Source organism: Aotus nancymaae, unplaced genomic scaffold (assembly GCF_030222135.1).
Source record: "Aotus nancymaae isolate 86718 unplaced genomic scaffold, 86718_ANA_hifiasm-v0.15.2.pri h1tg000040l, whole genome shotgun sequence".
In the NCBI taxonomy this organism is placed as follows: Eukaryota; Metazoa; Chordata; class Mammalia; order Primates; family Aotidae; genus Aotus; species Aotus nancymaae.
Window position 1 is genome coordinate 13218494 of NW_026988454.1, and position 24114 is coordinate 13242607.

A 24114-nucleotide genomic window follows, 5' to 3' on the forward strand; every position below is an offset into this window, starting at 1 on the left:
TTAGTAGAGATGAGGTTTCACCATGTTGACCAGGATGGTCTCGACCTCGTGATCCACCCGCCTCGGCCTCCCAAAGTGCTGGGATTACAGGCTTGAGCCACCACGCCCGGCCGCAAATAAATAATTTTTTAAAGATTATTATGACAAAACCAAATGCTTATATGCTTTCTAATTATCTTTCCCTATGGGCTATAACTATTTTCACATAAATAACCTTTTATATTATTAAGAAGGATATATCATTTATCAAGCATGACAACTGTGTAGGATTAACATTACAGTTTTGAATACTGTTAAAGAAGAGATCTATTTTTGAAACCTAGTTTAAAACTGCTTTGAAACAAAGAAAAATTGTAATCAACTCTCCCCCACAAAACCAAAAGCTCATCAGCATAAGTCCTTTAATTCAACACACAAATTTGCACGTCCTTTCTAAACCCTTGGAATAGAGGGAGTTAAAAATACTCTAAAAAAGGTACATAGGCTTTACAGTGCCAGCCAAGATAGAGTAAACCAAACCAGGAGGCCTTGCTCTCTCACTGATGACAACTCAAAACCCCCAATTCAAGACAAAAAACAACTACCTGAGTAATCTGAAAGCAAAACAGCAGGCAAACTGGAAACTAGAGTCAAACCTGAAAAATGACCAACTAAGGAGGGGGGTGGCTGTGTGTGTGAGCTGAGGAAATTTCATAGCGTTTCGTATGATCTATGATCTCCCAGCTTTGATCTCAGTGCTGGCAGAAAACAGAAAAGTGTGGCCAATACTAGTGGAAAAAACACTAGAAGAAACCCCATTCACCTAGAATACTAAGAAAAAGTACAGAGGAGGAGGAGGGAAGGAAAAAAAATTTTTCCCTTCTCCCTTTTTTCACCTGGCCTTGCCAAGGGTTCAAAGGCAGACCCTGCTACCACACTGGCACCCAAAATCTCGAGAAGATCCATCTGTGGCTAACGGAACAGGAAACGGGGGTTTCTATTATCCAAAGAAGAAGTGCAGGAGTTCCTTTTTTTCTTTTTTACTACTTCATACTGAAGGCTAAGCTTGGAAAGAAACTATGACTTTTTGGCCAGAGAAACAGGGAAAAAGAACACTGACAATTGGAGAATGAATGGGAATCCTAGAGACAGAGAAGAGGATTCCCTAATTTTGTTTATGAACTAAGTCCTGGGCTCATCCTGGAATTATGCCTGCATGAAAAAGACCCAAAGAAGCACAGCAAAGACTCTGAGAACTACAACCCATGTACACCACTGCCCAATTCCTAGACTAACGCTTGAGTGGAATGTGTGCTGCACGCACCTCAAGAGAAGAAATGCTTTAAGAACTGACCTGACACTGGAACCACCACAAAAAAGCAAGACAGAACTTGCATCCTGAAGTTAACCATGTTGACTGCCTGATCAACAAAAATCAACATCCTTCAGAGAATTTTGATGAAGTCTTACAATATAATATTAAAAATGTCACTAGCATGTAAGTGAAACTTGGCCAGGCACAGTGGCTCACACCTGTAATCCCAGCACTTTGGAAGGCCAAGTGTCTGCCTGAGACCAGGATTAGAAGACCAGCCTGGGTAACATGATGAAACCCCGTCTTTACCAAAAATACAAAAAATTATCAAGGAGTGGTGGCACATACCCATGGTCTCAGCTACTCAGGAGGCTGAGGTGGGAGGACCACTTGAGCCTTAGAGGCAGAGGCTGCAGTGAGCCAAGATCATGCCACTGTACTCCAGCCTGGTTGACAGAGTAAGACCCCATCTCAAAAAAAAAAAAAAAAAAAAGTGAAACTTACTTCACATACACACACACACCCCCTCCATGAATCTGTCTACTGCTCAAGGAAAAAGACAATCAACAAATGCCAATTCCAATGTGACACAGACGTTGGAGTTATCAAACATTTTAAAGCAATTATAATCATCTAGTGGCGTATGCAAATACGTATGTCTGTGTGTGCACACACATACAAATAAATAGATCTATCCATCTTTCTACCTATCCATCCTATCTTTCCATCCATCTACCCATTTTGACTTTACATACTGATAATCCTCAATAAATAGCAGCCAATAAAAGTATTTTTTTCATATCTTCCACAATGCGCAGTTACATATTAGGTATTCAAATATGTGATGATTTGAGTTAGATACAGTAGTTTAATACAAGGTAAAGGTAATCAGGCAACCAAATATGAGCTAGCAAAAGAAACTTATCCAGTTTTCTTAGACCTAACTTCACTTGGACAAAGTAGATTAATTTTACTCAAAAAAGTAGACTGCCGGCCGAGCACAGTGGCTCATACCTGTAATCCCAGCAATTTGGGAGGCCAAGGTGGGTGGATCACGAGGTCAGGATATGGAGACCATCCTGGCCAACATGATGAAACCTTGTCTCTACTAAAATACAAAAAATTAGGCAGGCGTAGTGGCGCACACCTGTAGTCCCAGCTACTCAGGAGTCTCAGGCAGAGGAATCACTTGAACCCGGGAGGCAGAGATTGCAATGAGCCAAGATCGTGCCACTGGACTCCAGCCTGGCAACAGAGCGAGACTTCGTCTCAAAAAAAAAAAAAAAAGGCAGAATGCCAAAGCCATGGCTGATGACATATATTTCTCTTAATTTTTCCCCTAGAACTTTACTTTTGACAAGTTCTGCAATCTATAATCCCAGCACTTTGGGAGGCTGAGGCAGGCAGATCACTTGAAGACAGGAGTTTGAGACCAGACTGGCAAACATGGCAAAACCCCATCTCTAGTAAAAATAAAAATTAGCTGGGTGTGGTGGCATGCACCTGTAGTCCCAGCTACTCAGAAGGACTGCTTGAACCTAGGAGACAGATGTTGCACCAGCCTGGGCAACACAGTAAGACTTCATCTCAAAAAAAAAGACCAAAAAACCTTACTTTTACTTATTTATTGAGACACAGCCTCACTCTGTCACCCAGGCTGGACTGCAGTGGAGCAAACTCAGCTCACTGCAACCTCTGTCTCCCAGGTTCAAAAGATCCACCTTTAGCCTCCTGAGTAGCTAAGACTACAGGAATGCATCACCATGTCCAGCTAATTTTTGTATTTTTTTTGTAAAGATGGGTTTACCATGTTGCCTAGGCTGGTCTTGAACTCCTGAACTCAAGCGATCTGCCCTCCTCAGCCTCCCAAAATGCTGGGAGTACAGGTCTGAGCCACCATGCCTGGCCTAAAGAACATATTTCAATGCAGCAGAATGTTTCACTCTGAAATAATCCCCAATTTCATTTGTAATAGTATAAAATTTCATTTGTAGTAGTATAAAATAATCACCTTTGTATACAATATATAAATTTGGGAGTTAATCATCATGTTCTTACTCAGATAGTTTTATTATCAAGGTATAATCAACTAAAACCAACTAAACAATTGGGGAATACAAAACCAAATTCAACTGATTTGACAGTTCAAAGCTAAATGGTAAACAGGCCAAGTCAACATCCCTGTAACTACTGAACATTGGCACTATATTCCACCCTTTGAGAACAAAAAACAACATGAACACCCTCACTTCACTAACAATCTACTGAGGTAGAGAGAATGATATACATACTATTATTATAATATAGTGGGTTCTCAGCGTTCTGAGATTTTTCACAATTCACTAATGATCTCAAAGATCTCTAAAACGTAATCACAGGTAATTTTGCAGAGACACTAATTCAAAATGTATGTATTAAACTTAACCCTTAGTGACAGAGCATCTTTGTTATTCTCTCCTTACACTCCTATATGTATTTAACAGAGAAATAATACCTTATACAAAAGTGGTATTTCAAATCTGGGGGATCTAGGAGGACCTCAAACTTTTCCTCATTAACACAAGATCTAATGACATAATTTAGTGTCAAAATAAAAATACCGGGGGAGGGACGTGTAAGTGAAATAAACATCCAGTTAGAAACCATAAAGACAAAGCTAAATAAGAAAATCTAAGTGAAACAGGCTGACTGGGAAAAGAACATTCCAGTTACAGCTATGATTTCGCTTCCACACTATTTACATTTATAACATACTCATCAATAAAACTCTCTTTACGAACAGTGATTTACAAAAAGGCAAAACGTGGGTATTTCCTAATGGAAATGCATTAGAATTTCAACACAACTCTGTGCTTTCCTACTAGAAAATCACTAAGTTCCTAAACCAACAGACACACAAATAGAAATATAAAATGTATAGCTCTGCATATAGTAAATCTTCCTGTTTCACAGCATCATTTATACACAATGTATATAAAAAGCATATTTCTCTATTTATTTATAGTCTTATGAAATAATCTTATTAAAAGTCATTCATAGCTCAGGAACCCGTACAGTTGAAGGCAAGGGTAAACTGAAAGGATTTTAGAAATACAAAGTAATTCAAGCAAAATCACTATTAAAACTAGTAATAATAAAAATTAATCTAATAATCTGGGCTAGGTGCAGTGGCTCATGCCTGTAATCCCAGCACTTTGGGAGGCTGAGCGGGGAGGGTCACTTGAGGTCAGGAGTTGGAGACCAGCCTGGACAACATGACAAAACCCCATCTCTACTAAAAATAAGTTAGCTGGTGTAGTGATGTACATCTGTAGTCCCAGCTACTCAGGATGCTGAGGCACGAGAATCGCTTGAACCCAGGAGGTGGAGGTTGCACTGAGCTGAGATCACACCACTAAATTCCAGCCTGGGTGACAGAGCGAGACTCTGTCTAAAAAAAATAACAATAATAATCTAATAATCTAAACTGTCTAGTTCTACTATATGAACTAGAGAAAAAGAGAATAGTAAATTAGAAGCCAATTAAAAACTGACTATAACAAACCAAAGGAGAAGTGATGAGGATAAGGACTAAAGTGTTAACACAGGGAATAAAAAGAACGAGAAGGATGCAAAATATGTATTTTAAAAAAATAATAATTCATTAGATTCCATGACTGACAAAGATATAGATGAAAGAGAAGCATTTAAGATAATTCCAAGTTTTCAACTCTGAGTGTTTATGAACATGATTTTACTACTGATACAAACAGAAGTCTAAAAGTAAGAAGTTTGTGGAGGAAACGTAAGTTTAGACATGAGGTGACAATATGATTTCAAATGCACATGTACACAAAACATCTTTTTTGAATCCCAAAAGAGAAAATTTTAAAATACAAGTAATTTCTGAAGAGATAATAGTTGAAAAGACAATAAACACTGAAAACTAAATAACAAAGGGAGAACAAGCAGAAGAGTCTACAGGGCCTAAGGGTAAAATCATTTCAGAAATGAGACCAACAAAAAAATTTGAAAGAGACAGGCAGCTGCATGAGAAAAAAGATAAAAATAGTACTATGCTTTTCATCCGTGAGGTCCAGTGTCAATTATTAAGCACTATCATAACTGTTTTTGCTATTAGAATATAGCCTGATACAATTGATATTTACTATTCCCATTTTACAAACGTATAAAATTAGGTTAAGTGACTCAACTAAATTCGAACTGGTTGTAAGTTATAGAACTGTGTCTCAAACCCAATTCTTTTCACTACCCAGGCACTCAGATGTGGTCTAGTTTCTAAACACAACAAAAAGTTCACTAGCTAGCAACTAACATCTACAACTGAGTCACCGAATCAGATGGATGAGGATGGTGACATACCATTTAACAGCACCAATCTAATAACCAAGAAGACTTTAAAAACAAAATATTATAAAGTGTTTGAGTCTACTGATCAAATAACAGCTAAATAAACTAATTCCTCCTTTTTCCTAATGGCTAAGACATATACTGTTTGGATTTAGAGAAAAATATTACGAAACAATATGGAGAACAGCACAGTGGCTCATGCCTATAAACACTTTGGGAGGCCGAGAAGGGAGGATCGCTTGAGCCAGGAGTTCAAGGCTACAGTGAGTATGATCATGCCACTGCACTCCAGCCTGTGTGACAGAGTGAGAGTCTGACTCAAATTAATAATAATAATTATATGGTAATAAATGATCACCATGAAAAAAAAAATCAAACTATTAAAAGGTCTCGTTCACTGCACCCTATCCACCTACTGCTTTCTTCAGAAATAACCACTATTAAACGGCTGGCAGGCCACCTTCCAGAGTCTTCTATATACATCTTTATTTGTAAATATGTATGTATAAATATTATAAATATGTACACTATATAAAGTATATATATAAAATAGACACTTTATACATTCTTTTTTTGTTGTTTTTATGAGGTGGAGTCTCGCTCTTTCTCTCAGGGTGGAGTGACGTGGCACGATCTCGGCTCACTGCAACCTCTGCTCCTCGGGTTCAAGTGATTCTCCAGCCTCAGTCTCCTGAGTAGCTGGAATTACAGGTGCCCGCCACCATGCCTGGCTCATTTTTTAAAATTTTATTTATTTATTTTTTTGAGACAGAGTTTTGCTCTGTCACCCAGGCTGGAGTGCAATGGCACAATCTCAGCTCACTACGGCCTCCACCTCCTAAATTGAAGCAATTCTCCTGCCTCAGCCTCCCAAGTAACTGGGATTACAGGCGTGCACCACCAAGCCCAGCTAATTTTTATATGTTTTAGCAGACACAGGGTTTTGCCATGTTGGTCCCAAACTCCCAACCTCAGGTGATCCGCCTGCCTTGGCCTTCCAAAGTGCTGGAATTATGAATGAGCCAATGCGCCTGGCCCACTTTACATATTTTGGTTAAAAAAAAAACAAACTGTCCTCCTTATTACTGCTTAAAACTGACGTTCTTAAAAGCCTTGCTGTAATAAAACAATGAAATTGTTTTACATCATGATCAATAATAATATAAGTCTAAAATACTGGCCAGGTGTGGTGGCATGTGACTGTAATCCCTGCTACTTGGAAGGCTGAGGCAGAATTGCTTAAACCTAGGAGGCGGAGGATGTAGTGAGTCAAGATCACGCCCTGCACTCTAGCCTGGGCGACAGAGTGATACCCCATTTCAAAAAAATAAACAAGCAAAATACATTACAGTCTGTATTTTATAACTGCCTGCTGTTCAAAAGTCTTGTACAACTATTTCCCCAACTTGAAACATGCCGAACATAATCTAGCACGTTCTTTACAACTCGTAATCTGTGTAACTTTTACCCACTATAATATGAAGATACTTTCCAGGGCAACAGAGATATCCATAATGACACTACATGTTCCCCAGTTGCAGCCTCTAAAAAAAAAAAATTGGCCGGGCACAGTGGCTCACACCTGTAATCCCAGCACTTTGGAGGCCGAGGCGGGCAGATCACAAGGTCAAGAGATGGAGACCATGGTGAAACCCATCTCTACTATAAAAATACTGAAATTAGCTGGGCGTGGTGGCGCGCACCTGTGATCCCAGCTACTTGGGAGGCTGAGGCAGGAGCATTGCTTGAACCCAGGAGGCGGAGGTTGCAGTGAGCCGAGATCGCGCCACTGCACTCCAGCCTAGCACCTGGCAACAGAGCAAGACTCTGTCTCAAAAAAAAAAAAAAAAAAAAAAATTCTTAGTGTTCCCTAGTAGTAGAATAAAAGTTGTTCAGCTTTCCAAATATTTATAAAATTATTAGATTTTTAAATATTCAAACCAACTTACAGGTAGCCAGGATATATACCATTATCTTTATTTTTTAAATGAGGCTAAGAAAAGATTAATTAGAAAACTTGTTCATCAGAATTAGTATGTAAGGGATCCTAAAGTTCATCTTATCTAATCCCATTTTATAAATGATAAAACCACCATCTCCTTCCTCGTAGCCAATTGTCATCTGTCACATGTTACTTTACAGCAACCGTATTAACTTTGTAGCCTTTTCAGGCTTTAAAAGGTCTCTACTGGGAACCTTCAAAACAGTAGTTTGCAAAAATCTAAATGTAGTAGTCACAAAGTAGCCACCATTGTTAAAATATGAAAATTAGAAATATACTACAGATACATTAAGGATATAGACTTAGAGAATAACGACACTCCTCGCTTAAAAAGAAAGTACAAAATACATGAGCTTGGGACTCAAAGGCTTTTTAGTTTTCTGCAGAGTGAGTTGCTGGAGTAGGCCAAGTACAAACTACTGTCACTGTGCAATACTTCCTTACCAAGGAAAGCATATTTTCTGTGGCACCCTATTCTATGAGCAGGAGACAAGCAGCACAGTAGTACGGTCCTTATTCTGTACCAGAGTTAACATGAAATATTAATAATCTACTAAGAATCACCAATTCCCACTCCTATTCTCCCTCCATCAAACATAAATACTATGAAAATCACCCCAAAAAAATCCATAGTGAAAATAATTAAAACAGCAGTAAACAGACAGAGGATATAAATATGTTCTAATTTGGCTACTAACTATGTGCACCTAGTAACAGTGTGACTGAACAAGCTTCATCATTTCTGAATCTTGATTCCTCATTTGTAAAAATGAGTATTTCAAGTCTAAAATTTGTTCTTTTTAGAAATCAGGTTTAAGCATGAAAGTTAACAAGGAACCCAATTATAGAACCATAACTAGCTATTCCTATAGCTAAAAATGCATAACATGTTTGTGATGGCTTTTAGCCACCCCATTCTAAAATCAAAGAAAACAGAAATGATTCTCCATGGGAGAATACAAAATACAATAACACACAGGTGTATATATGAAAATAACTTCATTTTAATTTTCCTGGGATCCACACAGTCCATCTTCCTTTATTTTCAATTCATTCCCATGTCTTTTGTAAACATCAAAATGAAAATCTAAGTTACCTCCTTTTTATTTAGTACTATTAATAAAATGGCCAAAATGAGAACAAGAAATAGAATAATTCATTTATAAAGCTTTTTTGCAAAAATAATCCCAAAATTGTATTAGTTGGAAGTTCACAAGTAAGTATGGGTTTTGTTTCTAATGATACAATCTTTTTTTTTCTTTGAGACAGAGTCTAGCTCTGTTGTCAGGTGCCAGGCTGGAGTGCAGTGGCGCAAGCTTGGCTCACTGCAACCTCTGCCTCCCAGGTTCATGCAATGCTCCTGCCTCAGCCTCCCAAGTAGCTGGGACTATACGCCACAATTCCATGTGCAAAATGCTTACAGTAGTCTTAAAACAGAGAATTATGTAACTAAGAGTAAATAACATGCTGAATAATATAAGTGAGCTTAATGTTAAAAAATTCTAATAAAATCTCAAACAAAATTTGAATACTTAATTTTATTCACAGGCCATTTGATTTACTACTTAAGTTTAGTATTTTTTTTCCCTTTCTTTCTTCTTTGCCCTTCTCCTGATTGTAATACTACTTAAGTTTTAATTACACACAAGAACATCTGGTTGCATAGGCAGAATTTAAAATCAAGTGTATTTCATGCAGAGTTGCCTTTTTTTTTTTTTTTTTTTTTTGAGACGGAGTCTCGCTCTGTTGTCCAGGCTGGAGTGCAATGGCACGATCCTGACTTACTGCAACCTCCACCTCTTGGGTTCAAGTGATTCTCCTGCCTCAGCCTCCTGAGTAGCTGGGATTACAGGCACGCGCCACCACGCCTGGCTAATTTTTGTATTTTTTTTTTTTTTTTAGAAGAGATGGGGTTTTACCATGCTGTTCAGGGTGGTCTTGAACTCTCGACTTCATGATTCACCTACCTCGACCTCCCAAAGTGTTGGAATTACAAGCGTGAGCCACAACACCCAGCCCAGAGTCACTTTTAAATGTCACAAGCCCAACATGATAGGGATGGAGGAAAGGGAGGGAGGGATGGAGGGAGGGAGGACAAACCTGAGTATGAAAAGATTCTACAAGATTTTCCTCTAGAATGGCTTCTCTTCTTTCCCTATATTATCACACTAAACAACTATACTATCCCTCAATCTTCATTTCTAGTCTGTTTTCTCCAGGTGCCCAACATATATATCGAGCTAAGTATCTCCACCTTGATGTTCCACCGACAACAAACATTCAAGATGTACAAACTACTGTACTTAACAAAACAGTAACAATAACAGTCTTTGGGTGGTTGAGATAAAGGTGATTTTAAGCCTCCTTCCAAAGAAAGGATCTTTATTCTTAGTAGGATTTAAAAAAAAAAGATCCCCCATCCACTCTATCCCTCCAAATTATCTTTCTCCTAAATCTTCTTTGTCTCCCTGACTTGCCCATCTTGGTGACTGGTACCATACCCTTAAATCAACCTGGTCACTTAAACCAAAGCCCTGGCAACACCCATCTTCCTCATATCCAGCTCCCTATTATTACTAAGTGTCTACTGCAATCATCCTTCCTCTTCTCCCTACTGGTATTACTTTAACTGAGCCCCTCATCTTCTTTACAGTAATTTAACCTTCCTATCCCAAACACATTCCGCCGTTGCCCTTCCCTGCTCCACAAAGATGCTAACCATTTTTCTAAAACAAATATAAAACTTATGCTTTCATTTAAAACCCTTCAGACTCTCAATTCCCTTTTGATTTAGAAGGAGGTCCTATGCATGGTATATAAAGGCCCTGCATCAGAAAACCCAGGCTTCATTCTCCAATCACTCCTCCCTACCCTATCCCCTACCCAAAGTTGCAATTTCCTTGAAAATGAGCTTTTATGTTTTGCACGTGCCTCCACCCTTTCTACTGAATACATCACAGTGCACACAGTAGAATGTACACAGAGTATAGCCTCTACCCTTTCTACTGTATACATCACAGTGAACACAGTAGAATGTACAGAGTATAGCCTCCACCCTTTCTACTGTATACATCACAGTGAACACAGTAGAATGTACAGAGTATAGCCTCCACCCTTTCTACTGTATACATCACAGTGAACACAGTAGAATGTACAGAGTATAGCCTCCACCCTTTCTACTGTATACATCACAGTGAACACAGTAGAATGTACAGAGTATAGCCTCCACCCTTTCTACTGTATACATCACAGTGTACACAGTAGAATGTACACAGGGTATACATAGGTGACATCACTACTCTTCATGTCATAATGCTCATCACATTACTTTTCATTGAACATTCCCAGCCCCACCCCATCCGAAAGAGCTTTCTGAGGAAAAGGCTGTGTAGGTGTCTAATGTGGCGGACTACCCTGCAGAATGGCTGACAGACGGCAAGTAAGTAACAAAGCTCAAACAACCAGCAACTTTCTGTGCACTCTTTCCAACCACCAGTTGCTATTACTATTAAAACCTTCATAGGCTATTATAATACAGCAATCTGAAAACTGTTCTGTAATTAAAATGAAAAAAATTGACAATTCTGTAGGACTAGCAAAATAAGATATTTTATTCACAGGCCTTCACCCACAGGATTATTTGGAATTAATAAATTGTTACAGCTCTAAGAGGTCTGAGCCATCTAATAAATCAAAGTACTGATTAGGAAATTTTGCACAAGAATGATGTTGCAGTCTCTAACCAACTCCTTTAGGATTTTACTATTCAGCTAAGTTGCTCACAACTTTCATTCTTGAAACTGCCACCAAAACAGAGACAGGCTTCTAAAATACTTCCGCATTATCTCATAAAATGAGAAGAAGAATTTGCAATTTCTTGTTCAACAGGAACTGCTATAAAAATTAAAACCTTACTTCTTGATGTTAAAAAAGCCAAAGATATTAAGAATCCTTACAAAAACAAATTTAAAAAACAATCATAGAAGTCATTTCAGCCAAAAAAAAAAAAAAAGTAACATGGTAAAAATTCATCATGACAATTTTTATTCAAAGGTGCTGACATTTAGCCAGACACAAGATGGATCTGCAAACAATTCTTGAACTTTTATTAACACTTAGTAAATAAATACTAGTCCTATTAGTAAACTTTGTCCCTATTTTAAGAAAACCATGTAAGCAACTATATCCACAACGGCTCTCAACTTTGGATAGTAATCAGTCTCATTCTTATTTATTCATTAAAGCCTTTTATGTATGTGAATAATATTTTTTAAAGGTTCTATAATTCACATATACTTAGCACTAAATTAGGTCTGGGTTGTTTGTCCCAATTAGTGCAGTTTTATTTTATTGTCTTCCTTTAGTGAGTTAGTGCAGCAAAACACATTGAAATTATGACTAAGAACCACTTTCAAATAAATATTATACTTCACAAAAAAGGAAGAGATGGAAAGCAATGAGCTAACCTTTTAAAATTTTGCCCCCTTTGCTGAATTTTTTAAAATCAACTTTCCAAACAAGAATGTAAATGTCAATGAGGAAAAACAAACAAGCATTTCTAGTGTTTAGCATTTCTAGTGTTTCTCTCTCTCTCTCAATATAAACTCCATGAAGGCAGAGGCTTGTTTTGGTTTTTCATTTGGTCTGTTTTGAACACTGTTGAATTCTAGAGCCTAAAATAGTATCTGCACGTGGTTAATGCACAGAAAATTTGGTGAATGAATATTTCCACCAGACAACTTTTCAAGTTGTTTTGCTCTGTTTTTGATGTTAAAATAAGCACTATAAGGCCTTTATGAGCTACACTGTTCTGTCAATTATAATTCTTGTTTTGAAGTAGCATGGTATTAATCAAGTTCTCGGGTTTCTAAGTTTACTACTGGGCCCAGCAAAGTATGGCCTTTGGCCTGTTTTTGTAGGCCCTCAAACTAAGGATGGTACACATATATATATATGGGGTTTTTTGTTTTGAGACAGAGTCTCACTCTGTCATCCAGGCTGGAGTGTAGTGGCACAATCTCAGCTCAATGTAACCTCCACCTCCCTAGATCAAGCAATTCTCTCAAGTAGCTGGGACTACAGACATTCATCACCATGCCCAGCTAACTTTTTTGTATTAATACTTTTTGTAGAGACATATTGTTTCACTACATTGCCCAAGCTGGTCTGAAACTCCCAAGCTCAAGAGATCAGCCTGCCTCAGCCTCCCAAAGTGCTGGGATTATAGGCATAAGCCACCACACTTAACTCAATGGTTCTATATTTTAAGCTTTGTAAAAGACAATGTAGAATATATAAAGAGGCCCACAAAACCTAAAATATTTACTATCTAATCCTCTACAAAGTTTGCTGCCCGCTAGACTGGAGATTCCACTCACAAGAGAATAAAATGTACTCTGAATACACACTTTCTTTCACCTATCAGTAGAATCTGCACTATTGGATCTTTTACCTAAATCCTTCTCCACATTTAAACCTCTGAATTTTGGAATGTTACCTGAGGAATGTTAAATAAATACTTTGCTGTTTTGGTTTTGTATCAGAGCATAAGTAGTTATGACGTTGAAGCTATGAAAAAGTGAAGAAAGTTAAATTATCTTTAATGTTTCACATACTAAAAAAATAAAGATGAAAAAGGAAAAAAGTTAAAATGGAATACAAACAGAAGAACTTTAATTATATTTCGAATTAACAGCAAAACCACTTTAAGGAGGGAAGAAAACTAACCAAGCAATGTTTGTACATAGTATTTTAACTACATGTCCTTAAGCAAAGCAAAAAATGTATTATAAACAAATATTTAACTCTAATTAATAGGTTTGTTTTCAGATATATGCTTCAGTAATTCTGAAATTACTTTCTTTGTATTTCATGAATGAGCAAATAGTAAGTAAACATACTGTAGATAACAAAAGCAAGGATTTTTGCTGTCAAAGAAAGAAATTACAGATTTGGAAAGAGGGAAGACTAGAATGAAGGCATTCATTCTACTGTGGTTGACTGGAATTGAAGGCATTATGATGAATCATGGGTTTTTAGATACACAGATACAAAACAGACGAGAAACAGAGAATGTATGTATACATATAATTCTATCTATTGATAGATATATATAAACACTAAAAGAAACTGGAGAAATGGCTGATTCCTGGGCTGGGGTGGGAGTATTTTGTTACACTAGAAAATAAGAGAACTCGAAAAGTAATGAGTACTTGTCAAAAGGACAAAGGAGCCAGCTTGCCTAATCAAAACTGAGACAAAGCATAAAGATAACTCAATGAATAAAAAAAAAAATCATGAGTATGGCTGGATGGGGTGGCTCACGCCTGTAATCCCAGCGCTTTGGGAGGCCAAGGTGGGTGGATCACTTGAGGCCAGGAGTTCAAGGTCCGCCTGGCCAACATGGCAAAACCCCAATTCTACTAAAAAAAAAAAAAATTAGCCAGGCATGGTGGTGCACACCTGTAGCCCCAGCTAGTCAGGAGGCTGAGGCACGAGAATCGCTTGAACCTGGGAGGTGGAGGCTGCAGTGAGCCAAGATCACACCACTGCACTCTAGCCTAGGTGACTCAGCAAGACTCTGTCTCAAAACAAAACAAAACAAAACAAAACAAAAAAAACAACCATGAGTTCATACTAATATGCATATACAACTATATACATAAATAGTAAAATGGGAAAGCTTACAGAGAATGCGAACCAATAAATACAAAAATGACAGACTCAGAAAAATCACCATTTGGCAACCAACTCAGTACTTACTAACTGATTCAGATAAGAACAGAGAAGATGCTAAAACAAGTGGTGAAAATCTGATGAGGAGCAACGTATTTGCATCAAAGTATCTTCCCAGAAGATACTATTAATAGTTACAAAGGAAACACAGTAACAAAGGAAATACAGTAGGGAAACCCTGCAGATAAAAATTAACACCCCCAGCCTAAGCAACATAGCAGGACCTCCTCTCTACCAAAAATCTAAAAAATTAGGAAGGCATGGTGGTGTACACCTGCAGTCCCAGCTACTGAGATGGCTGAGGTGAAAGGACTGCTTAAGCCCAGAAGTTCGAGGCTGCAGTGAGCCACGATCACACAACTGCACTCAAACCTGGGCAACAGAGCAAGATCCCTGTCTTTTTTTTTTTTTTTTTGAGACAGAGTTTTGCTCTTGTTACCCAGGCTGTAGTCAAATGGCGCGATCTTGGCTCACTGCAACCTCCGCCTCCTGGGTTCAGGCCATTCTCCTGCCTCAGCCTCCTGAGTAGCTGGAATTACAGGCACGTGCCACCATGCCCAGCTGATTTTTTGTATTTTTAGTAGAGACAGGGTTTCACCATGTTGACCAGGATGGTCTCTATCTCTTGACCTCGTGATCCACCCGCCTCGGCCTCCCAAAGTGCTGGGATTACAGGCATGAGCCACCGCGCCCAGCCCAATCCCTGACTCTTTAAAATAAATCATAAACAGAAGCTCAACATCTCTATTAATGGAATATATAGACAACATATGCTTCTTGATGTGGTGCACTGAGAGGAACACAGTACTACTCCTGGAATGTTCCTGCCGAAAATGTAGAACTCGAACCTAATCATAAAGTAATAGCAAATCAATATTAAAGGAATTCTAAAAATACTGGCCTATTCTTAACAAATATCATCTCAAAGTTCATACAAGAGGAGTAACCAATTGATTCACATTAAGTGAAACTAAGACAAGTGAATCTAAGGTGTGGTGTAGAATTTACTCTATTAAAAACATTAATGGTATGATTGGTGAAATCTGAATATGATCTACAGACAACAGTACTGTATCAAAGTTAATTTCTTGATTTTGATAACTGTACTATATAATTAAATGTGCTTGTTTTAAAAATATACACAGAATTATTTAGAGGTAAAGGGTACCATGAATTGCAATTACTCCCAAAATCTTCAGAAAAGAAATTATGTGCTCATTTGTATGTGAAGAGAGACAGAGTAAAGCAAATATGGTTACAAGAGGTAGAGAAATCTCGATGAATTATGCAAAAAAAAAATCATATTTTTCTATAAATGTGAAGTTATAAAAATTAAAAAGAATAAGGAAAAAAATTTGTATTTGGACATTATACCAGTAAAAAGCAAAACAAAACAAAAAAACCTATGAAAAATTGAATGATGGTTCTCTTTTACATGTAGCACTAGGGGTTGAGAACTAGGTCCTTCTATCCCTGCTCTAATGCTTACAGAACTATTATTTCCTTGGAAAAATCACAACTGTTGGGCCTGTTTCCTTGTTTGTAAAATGGTATAACAGCTATCCAACCATTCTAAACTAAAGATCCACTGAAACATAATAATGGCAGCAGAAAAGAAGGCAGAGTATAAAACACTATATATTATAAAATGGTTCGCTTTTTTCCCAATACCTACTATATTTTTCTTTTTAATTTTTGTGAGTACACAGTAGATATATATATACTTGTGTACATGAGATATTTTGATAAAGTGGTTAACTTCCCCCCATTCCCGAACCGCCCAGGCTGGAGTCTTGCTCTGTTGACCAGGCTAGAGTACAGTGGCATGATCTCAGTTCACTGCAACCTCTGCCTCCCCGGTTCAAGCAATTCTCCTGCCTCAGCCTCCAGAGTAGGTGGGATTACAGGTACACGCTCAGCTAATTTTTGTATTTTTAGTAGAGACAGGGTTTCACCACATTGGCCAGGCTGGTCTTGAATTCCTGACCTCGTGATCCACCCACCTTGGCCTCCCAAAGTGCTGGGATTACAGGAGTGAGCCACCATGTCCGGCAAAGTGGTTAACTTTTAACAAATGTTTGGTAAATTAAAAGTACTTCAAAAATATGTAAGTTTTTTTCATCATAGTGAGCAGCTGTTACAAAACTAGATATTTGCTACATCATATTTGGATTTGTAAAAACCAAAATTACTTATTCAAAACTCACTTGAAGGGCAAGAAAGATTTTTTTTAAATTTTTTACTCCAGAGGATTTTACTCACATATTTAAAATATTTCAACAAACTCAAACACTTATGTCTAATTTTTCTTGGCCATAAAACTTTATGGTATCAAAAATATTGCTAGATCAAAGAAAGCCACTAACTAGGATTTGGTCAATCTTTGAGACCTGGATCACTGTATATAAATCTTTATATCATTTCCCAAGTTCTACTCACTAAAGTACATGGCAAACCATTTCATATTTCATTGATAAGCTATTCAAATGAGTCCCAAGGAATCACATCAAATTCAGAAAATATTTGTAAAAGAGACATCGAATTCTCAGATACTTAAAAGTTTGCTTTAAAAATAAAAATACTTATTAATTTATTCTTCTAAATTCACAAGGCTTTGGTCTCCACTTAACAATAGCTGCTTTTCAAAATCATATGCATGTGATGATTTTAATGATTCTCATGTAATGATTCTCACTGACAAAAGAAAACATCCTTAAAGCTGTATAAGAAATAGTTAAGATTCCAAAATACGAAAGGAGATTTTAAAACATATATGACAATTTTGCATAAAACTTAATGTAGCCAGTCATATTTTTCCATTGTTGGAAAAATCATTTAAGCAAGTCTACCTGCTCAGTCTCTATTTTGAGAAGTAGACAGGCAATCTGAACTCTATGAGGCAAAATGCTACTAATGATCAGGCTGCAAGCAACACAGTCCCTAGCAAAGAAGCAATACTGGAGTCAGTAGAGCCTGCACAGTCTCCCCAGCTCTGCAGTAATTTCAATACACACAATGCTAATGAGGCTAAAGGAAAAGGATCACAAGAACATAGGCTCCAAGGGGGCATGGTTTTTGCTTGTCTGGTTTACCACTATATCCCAGGAGATGGAAAAATACCTAGGCCACGATACATGTTCATTAAATATTAGTTACATGAATGAACAAATTAATGAAAAGAATGAAATCCTAGGTCTTTCAAGTCAATCTATATAAATTACATTAAGTAGCAAAATTATTTTAAAAACAAATTTGACATACATTAACTTAATAGTCAAAACTGTCTTTGAGAACATGAGCAACCTAGTCCTCATTCTGACTAAATAAAGAAACGTCAAAGTTCCTGAGATTTTTTCCTGACCTATAGTAGGTATTGTAATACATTTACATAGCCATCCTTAAGTTTAAAGGGTGGCTGTTATCAGAAACTCTTATAAAACAAAACTAGACAAAACAAATGCATAAAATCAAAATCATTAAAAGCAAATGCATCATGTTTACCATCAAACATGAGATAGAATTCATTAGGTAAGAAATTGCAAGCTATAGAAACATTTCTCATCAGCATTTTTTTCTCATAACCAATAATACCTCTACCACAATCTGCTCCCTCTATAATTAGAAAATTAAAAATTCGATTAAGTCTTTATTACTATAGCATATATATCAATAATTTATCATCTTATAGTTCAAAGAAATTCTTCAAAAGGTATATTTTATTATTAAATTAAGAGGTCTGAGGCCGGTACGGTGGCTCACACCTGTAATCCCAGCATTCTGGGAGGCCGAGGTGGGCAGATCACCTGAGGTCGGGAGTTTGAAACCAGCCTGACCAACAAGAAGAAACCCTTTTCTACTAAAAATGCAAAATGAGCCAGAGATGGTGATACATGCAACTCAGGAGACTGAGGCAGGCGAATCAGTCGAACCCAGGAGGTGGAGTATGCAGTGAGCAGAGATGGCACCATTGCACTCTCGCCTGGGCAACAAGAGCGAAACTCCATCTCAAAAAAAGAGGCATGCAATTCACTCAAATTAAGAGGTCTGCATTTCACTCTATTTCTTTTGCAAAATCACATGGAGCAAAATGCAAGAATTCGAGTAAATACAACAAAAGTTTATATATGATTTATGCTCACTATTGAGCATAGTAACTTTTTTCTCCAATTAACCTATTTTTTGTGAAGCAATTCAACTTATCCTAGACGCTCTCTTTTAAGACTACCAAAATATCCTAAGTGACAAACTTCATTCTGCTTTCCAAGTACTAACCATATAATCAATACACTATTCCACTACCAGTTGAAACCTAACATATTCCAAGGGCCTGCCTTATGTGGGTTATAGTCATCTTACTATGCTTCTTGTGTCCATGCTGCTGGAAAAGCAGTCTGTACAAGCAGGAGTAGAGGCACAATCCTGAGAGAGAGGAGTAGAGAAAGATGTTGAGAAAACAAAACTAGACAAAATTAGCTCACTTAAAAGTTCAGGAGCTCAGCCAGTGTTCAAGGTCAAAGTTGATTACATTCTTTCATAACATTATGAGTTAGAAGTTGTCCAAAACAGCGTAACTGGCCTTAGAAAGAGATATCTGAATTGTACGTACAAGCAGTAACATTATCACTAATTCTAAGCCACCTATGTCCCTTCTTAAAAAGAAGCAAATGGGCCAGGCGTGGTGGTCACACCTGTAATCCCAGCATTTTGCGAGACCAAGGCAGGCAGATCACTTGACATCAGCAGTTTGAGACCAGCCTGGCCAATATGGTGGAACCCCATCACTACTTAAAATACAAAAATCAGCTGGACATGGTAGCATGCGCTTGTAATTCCAGCTACTGGGGAGGCTGAGGCAGGAGAACTGCTTGAACCCAGGAGGCGGAGGTTGCAGTGAGCCGAGATCACACCATTGCCCAGTCTGGGCCACGAAGCAAGACTCCATCTCAAAAAAAAAAAAAAGAAGCAAATGATCATAGAATATGACTCTTTAGGATACTAGGGTTATAAAGTCCCCTAAATGTTAATCAAAATTACTATAACAAACTCAATGCTAGTCTAGAATGAAATAATTAAACTCCACATGAAACATGCACTTCAATCTTGCCCAAAATTTTTTTATAGTTAATGATGTATGATTACTACTTTCAAATATGCAGTCTCTCAAAATCATTATCAGTTTCTATTATTTTGTATTCTATATTTTTTAATGTTAAAAAAAACTTCTATATGTCATTTCAAACAGAGAAACAGAGCAAAATCAGACTTGAAGATAACATAATGACTAGACAACATAAAATTCACAATGAATTTAACCTAACTGGAATCATCAATGGACTAGTTCCCAACTCTCCTCCCCAAAGTAATAACCACATGTTCAGAAATGTTAACTACCTTGGCCAAGGTCATTTCGATACCTAGGACTGCATCCATTCAAATAATCTTTTTTTTTTTTCTTTTTAAGACATAGTCTCACTCTGTCGCCCAGGCTGGAGTACAGTGGCTCAACCTTGGCTCACTGCAATATCTGCCTCCCAGGTTCAAGCAATTCTCGTACCTCAGCCTCCTGAGTAGCTGGGATTACAGGCATGCGCGACATGCCTAGCTAATTTTTTTCGTATTTTTAGTAGAGACAGGGTTTCACCATGTTGGCCAGGCTGGTCTTGAACTCCTGACCTCAGATGATCCACCCGCCTCACCCTCCCAAAGTTCTGGGATTACAGACGTGAGCCACAGCACCAGGCCAAGAAATCTTTACTTAGCAACCAGGCACAGTGGCACACGTCTGTAATTCCAGCACTTTGAAAGGTCAAGGTGGGTGGATCTCTTGAGACCAAGAGTTCCAGACCAGCTTAGGCAACATGACAAGACCCCATCTCTATTCAAAATAGAAAAATCAGCCAGGCGAGGTGGTGCATGCCTGTGGTCCCAGCTACTCAGGAGGCTGAGGTGGGAGAATCACTTGAGACTAAGAGGCAGAGGTTGCAATGAGCCCTGATGGCACCACTGCTCTCCAGCCTGGACAACAGTACAAGACTCAGTCTCAAAAAAAAAAGAAAGAAAGAAATCTTTACTTCGCATATATACTGTGTATTAAGATACTGTGCTAGGAACCAAGGACATGATGCAATAAGGAAATATAGTCACCATCCTCATAGAGCTTATCGTCTGGTGGTAAAAATGATTAAAATTATTTAAAATTGCTATGATCACTAGAAGAAAAAGCACCATATTTTAACAGTTTAAGACCTAAATCAGTGACTCTGAACCAGGGTCACTATGCCCCACAAGAAACATTTAATAATGTTTGAAAACATTTTTGGCTGTCATAATTGTGGAGGGTGCTAGTGGCGTCTAATGCATAGAGGCCAGGGATGCTGTTAAATATCCTGGAATGCACAGGAGTGCTCCCCAAGCAAATAATTATCCAGTCCAAAATTATCAATTGTTCCCAAAATGTTTAGATCTTCGGTTCTCATATGGACAGAAAGGGGTTAGTGCAAGACTTCCTTTCTATAACACTAAGTATGCTATATCTTTAAAGGAATTTCATAAGGTAGAAAGAAAAAAATATAGCCTGACAGAATTAACCAGAACACCTACTAGAAAATGATAATAGGAAAGGAAAAGCAGAGACAGATTCCCTGGCAGATGAAAATAAAAGACAAATGCAATGTTTTACAGCTGCTTCCCATAAATTCCCTTTCCTGAACCATAGGCAAAGGAAAAATATACAAACTAAAAACAAATTTCACGTTTTTATTATTCCCTCTACCTTTTCCACTTTTCTCTACCAACCCATGTCTACTACTAGATATTGGTAAGATTATAAAAAGTCCTGTAGTTAGACAAAATACTCACTCTGTATACAAAATTGGAAATAAAGTAAAATGGAGATGGGATTTCACTTTGTAGAACAGAAAAATGTAGTGGATATTAAATTGATTCTGGAAAGTCTGCCTCCTAGAACAGGAGAGATTAACCTATCTGAAAGGATCCCAAAGATTAACCTATCTGAAAGGATCCCAAAGACAAAAAACACTAAGGATTTAAGATCCTAAATATAATTAAAGGTAACAGAATCCTCTCATTTTATGAACTAAGGTAAATCCAGAAATTAAACTGAAATCATTCTCCTGACATATCTCAAACCTACATATCTGGTCCTCCATCTTCCCACTTATTCTATTCAGAGCAGCAAGAGAAATATCATGGGGAAAAGGCTACACTGTAATACAACTAGCTATACAAAGGACCTGAAAAAAATAGATCATTGACTGGTATTTTGTTACGGTAAAGATTTATTGTTAACTTTTTTGAAGTGTGATTAATGGTAAAGGGACTATGTTTGTTTTTTGGGTTTTGGTTTATTTTTGTTGAGACAGAGTCTCACTCTATTGTCCAGGCTGGAGTACAATGGCGTGATCCTGGCTCACTGCAACCTCCACCTCCCAGGTTCAAGAAATTCTCTTGCCTCAGCTACCCAGGTAACTGGGATTACAGGCACGCACCACCATGCCCGGCTAATTTTTTGTATTTTTAGTAGAGACAGTTATCACCATGATGGCCAGGCTGGTCTTGAACTCTTGACCTTGTGATCCACCCACCTCAGCCTCCTAAAGTGCCAAGATTACAGGCATGAGCCACCATACCCGCCGGGTTTTTTTTTTTTTTTTTTAAGAACTTAAAAATTAAAATAATCTAGCCAGGTGCAGTGGCTCACACCTGTAATCCCAGCACATTAAGAGGTCAAGGCACCAGGATCACTTGAGGCTGTCAAGAACAGCCTAAGCAACATACTGACACATCCCACCCATCCCTACAAAAAATTTAAAAATTAGGTGTGCACAGTGGCACATGTCTGTAGTCCTAGTTACTCAGGAGGCTGAGGCAGGAAGATCACTTGAGCCCAGGAGTTCGAATTTACAATAAGCTATAATCCTGTCCTTGCACTCTAGCCTGGGCAAGAGAGATTCAGTCTTAACAACCACTACCACCACCTGCTATGTTTTAAAATGCCCTCTCGAACTACAGGAAAGAAAGGGTCATGCATTGCCACTGTCTCCCGACCACTTTTCAAAAAAAAAAAAGGAAGAAAAAAAAAAGAGCAAGATCCTACTAGAATGACCTCCATATAGTGATCATTCTTAAGTACAGAGTAATGATATGTAGCTCACATAAAACTGCTGCATTCCAGCAATCGATGCAGTCCCAAAGTAATCCACAGATTTAGGCAGTTCAATCTGAGACCATTCTCACTAGGAAGAAATGCTAAATCATTACAAGTGCCACCATCTTAGAGCAGCAGTAACTGCAATAGCTTGCACTGATAATTCTCTTACGGCTAACTGCTCACCCATTGACTCTGAGGAAATCTTATATTCTAATCTGAACTTAAATCTTTCATTTCAGAATTGAAAGTATTGGTCATGGGATTAAACTTTCATCACAGTGATGGTGTTTAAATACAAATTACTTTTCTCCCACAAAATTAGCACAGGGAGTACTCAAAAATCAATTACTGAGCCTAAATCTCATTTAACTCATGATAAGAGAGATTCACCCCATAATTCCTGGACAATTAAAGGATCTTCTGACACAGTAATTTTTTTACACAGAAGTGAAAGGTCAACTCCTTTGAGAAATTATGGTGGGGGGGTAGACATGACAAAAACAACTCATACATATCTTGCATAAACCATGGGATTTTCGTAGCTGAAACTCATCCACAGTTTGCAGATTAAAAATCTGTATTCTTGGGGTTTTCTTTTTTTTTGAAACAGAGTCTCAACACTGTTGCCCAGGCTAGGGTGCAGTGGCTATTCACAGGTGCAGTAATTGCACTTTACAGTCTCGAATTCCTGGGCTCAACATATCCTCCTGCCTCAGCCTCCCAAGTAGCTGGGACTACAGACAAAGGCCACACAATTAAAAAAAATCTGTATTTCTACAGTCTCTGCCATCTTCCTATTTTCAAACCAATGATCTCCACAAAATTAAAAGATGGAGGTGAAAAACATTCAGTCTGGAAAAACATGAGACTTAGCAAGCCAGAAAAGGTAACTATTTCGTATTTTAAACACTTTATTTGGGGCAGGCACCATGGCTTAGGCCTGTAATCCCAGCACTTTGGGAGGCGAGGTGGGCATATCATCTGGGCTCAGGAGTTCAAGGCCAGCCTGAGCAATATGGCGAAACCCTGTCTCTCCGAAAAAAACAAAACAAACAAACAAACAAACATTAGCCCAGCAGGGTGGCCTGTAGACAGCAAGTACCTGTCTTAATTTTTTTGAGTCGGGGTCTCACTGTTGCCTGGGATGGCGAGCAGTGGTGCAGCTCACTTCAGCCTCCACTTTCCTGGTTCATTCGATCCTCCCACCTCAGCAACTGCACTCTCCTCTAACCCCCTCCCTGCAAGCTGAGACTATAGGCACATGCCACCTCAACAAGTTAATTTGTGTTGTTATTTTATAGACACGGTTTTCGCCACGCTGGCCAGGCTAGTCGGGACCTCCTGAGCCAAGTCATCCGCCAGCCCTGGCCTCCCAAAGTGCTAGGATTATAGGCATGACCCATTGAGCCCAGTCTATTTTAAACATTTTAAGGAAGTATCAAAATATCTTGTTGACAAACATTCATGATTATTCTTAGAGTTAATTTTGATTCCTGACAAAGGAAACGGAATTGAAAATTCAATGTTTCAAAGATACCTTTAAATTTAGCAGAGCAAGTTCCG

At 38.1% G+C, this 24114-nt stretch overlaps 1 protein-coding gene across 7 annotated transcripts in view; it reads right to left on the minus strand.

The window, feature by feature from the left end:
* SCAF8 (SR-related CTD associated factor 8) overlaps positions 1 to 24114 on the minus strand; it is a 218261-nt gene that overhangs the window by 190116 nt on the left and 4031 nt on the right. For 6 of the 7 annotated variants that reach the window (XM_064360527.1, XM_012451797.2, XM_012451799.3 and 3 more), the window contains exon 2: positions 18738 to 18800. The exons of the other annotated variant lie outside the window; for it this stretch is intronic. In XM_064360527.1, the coding sequence (XP_064216597.1) occupies positions 18738 to 18800 (63 nt within the window). The remainder of the gene's footprint in view (positions 1 to 18737; positions 18801 to 24114) is intronic. 7 annotated transcript variants of the gene reach the window in all.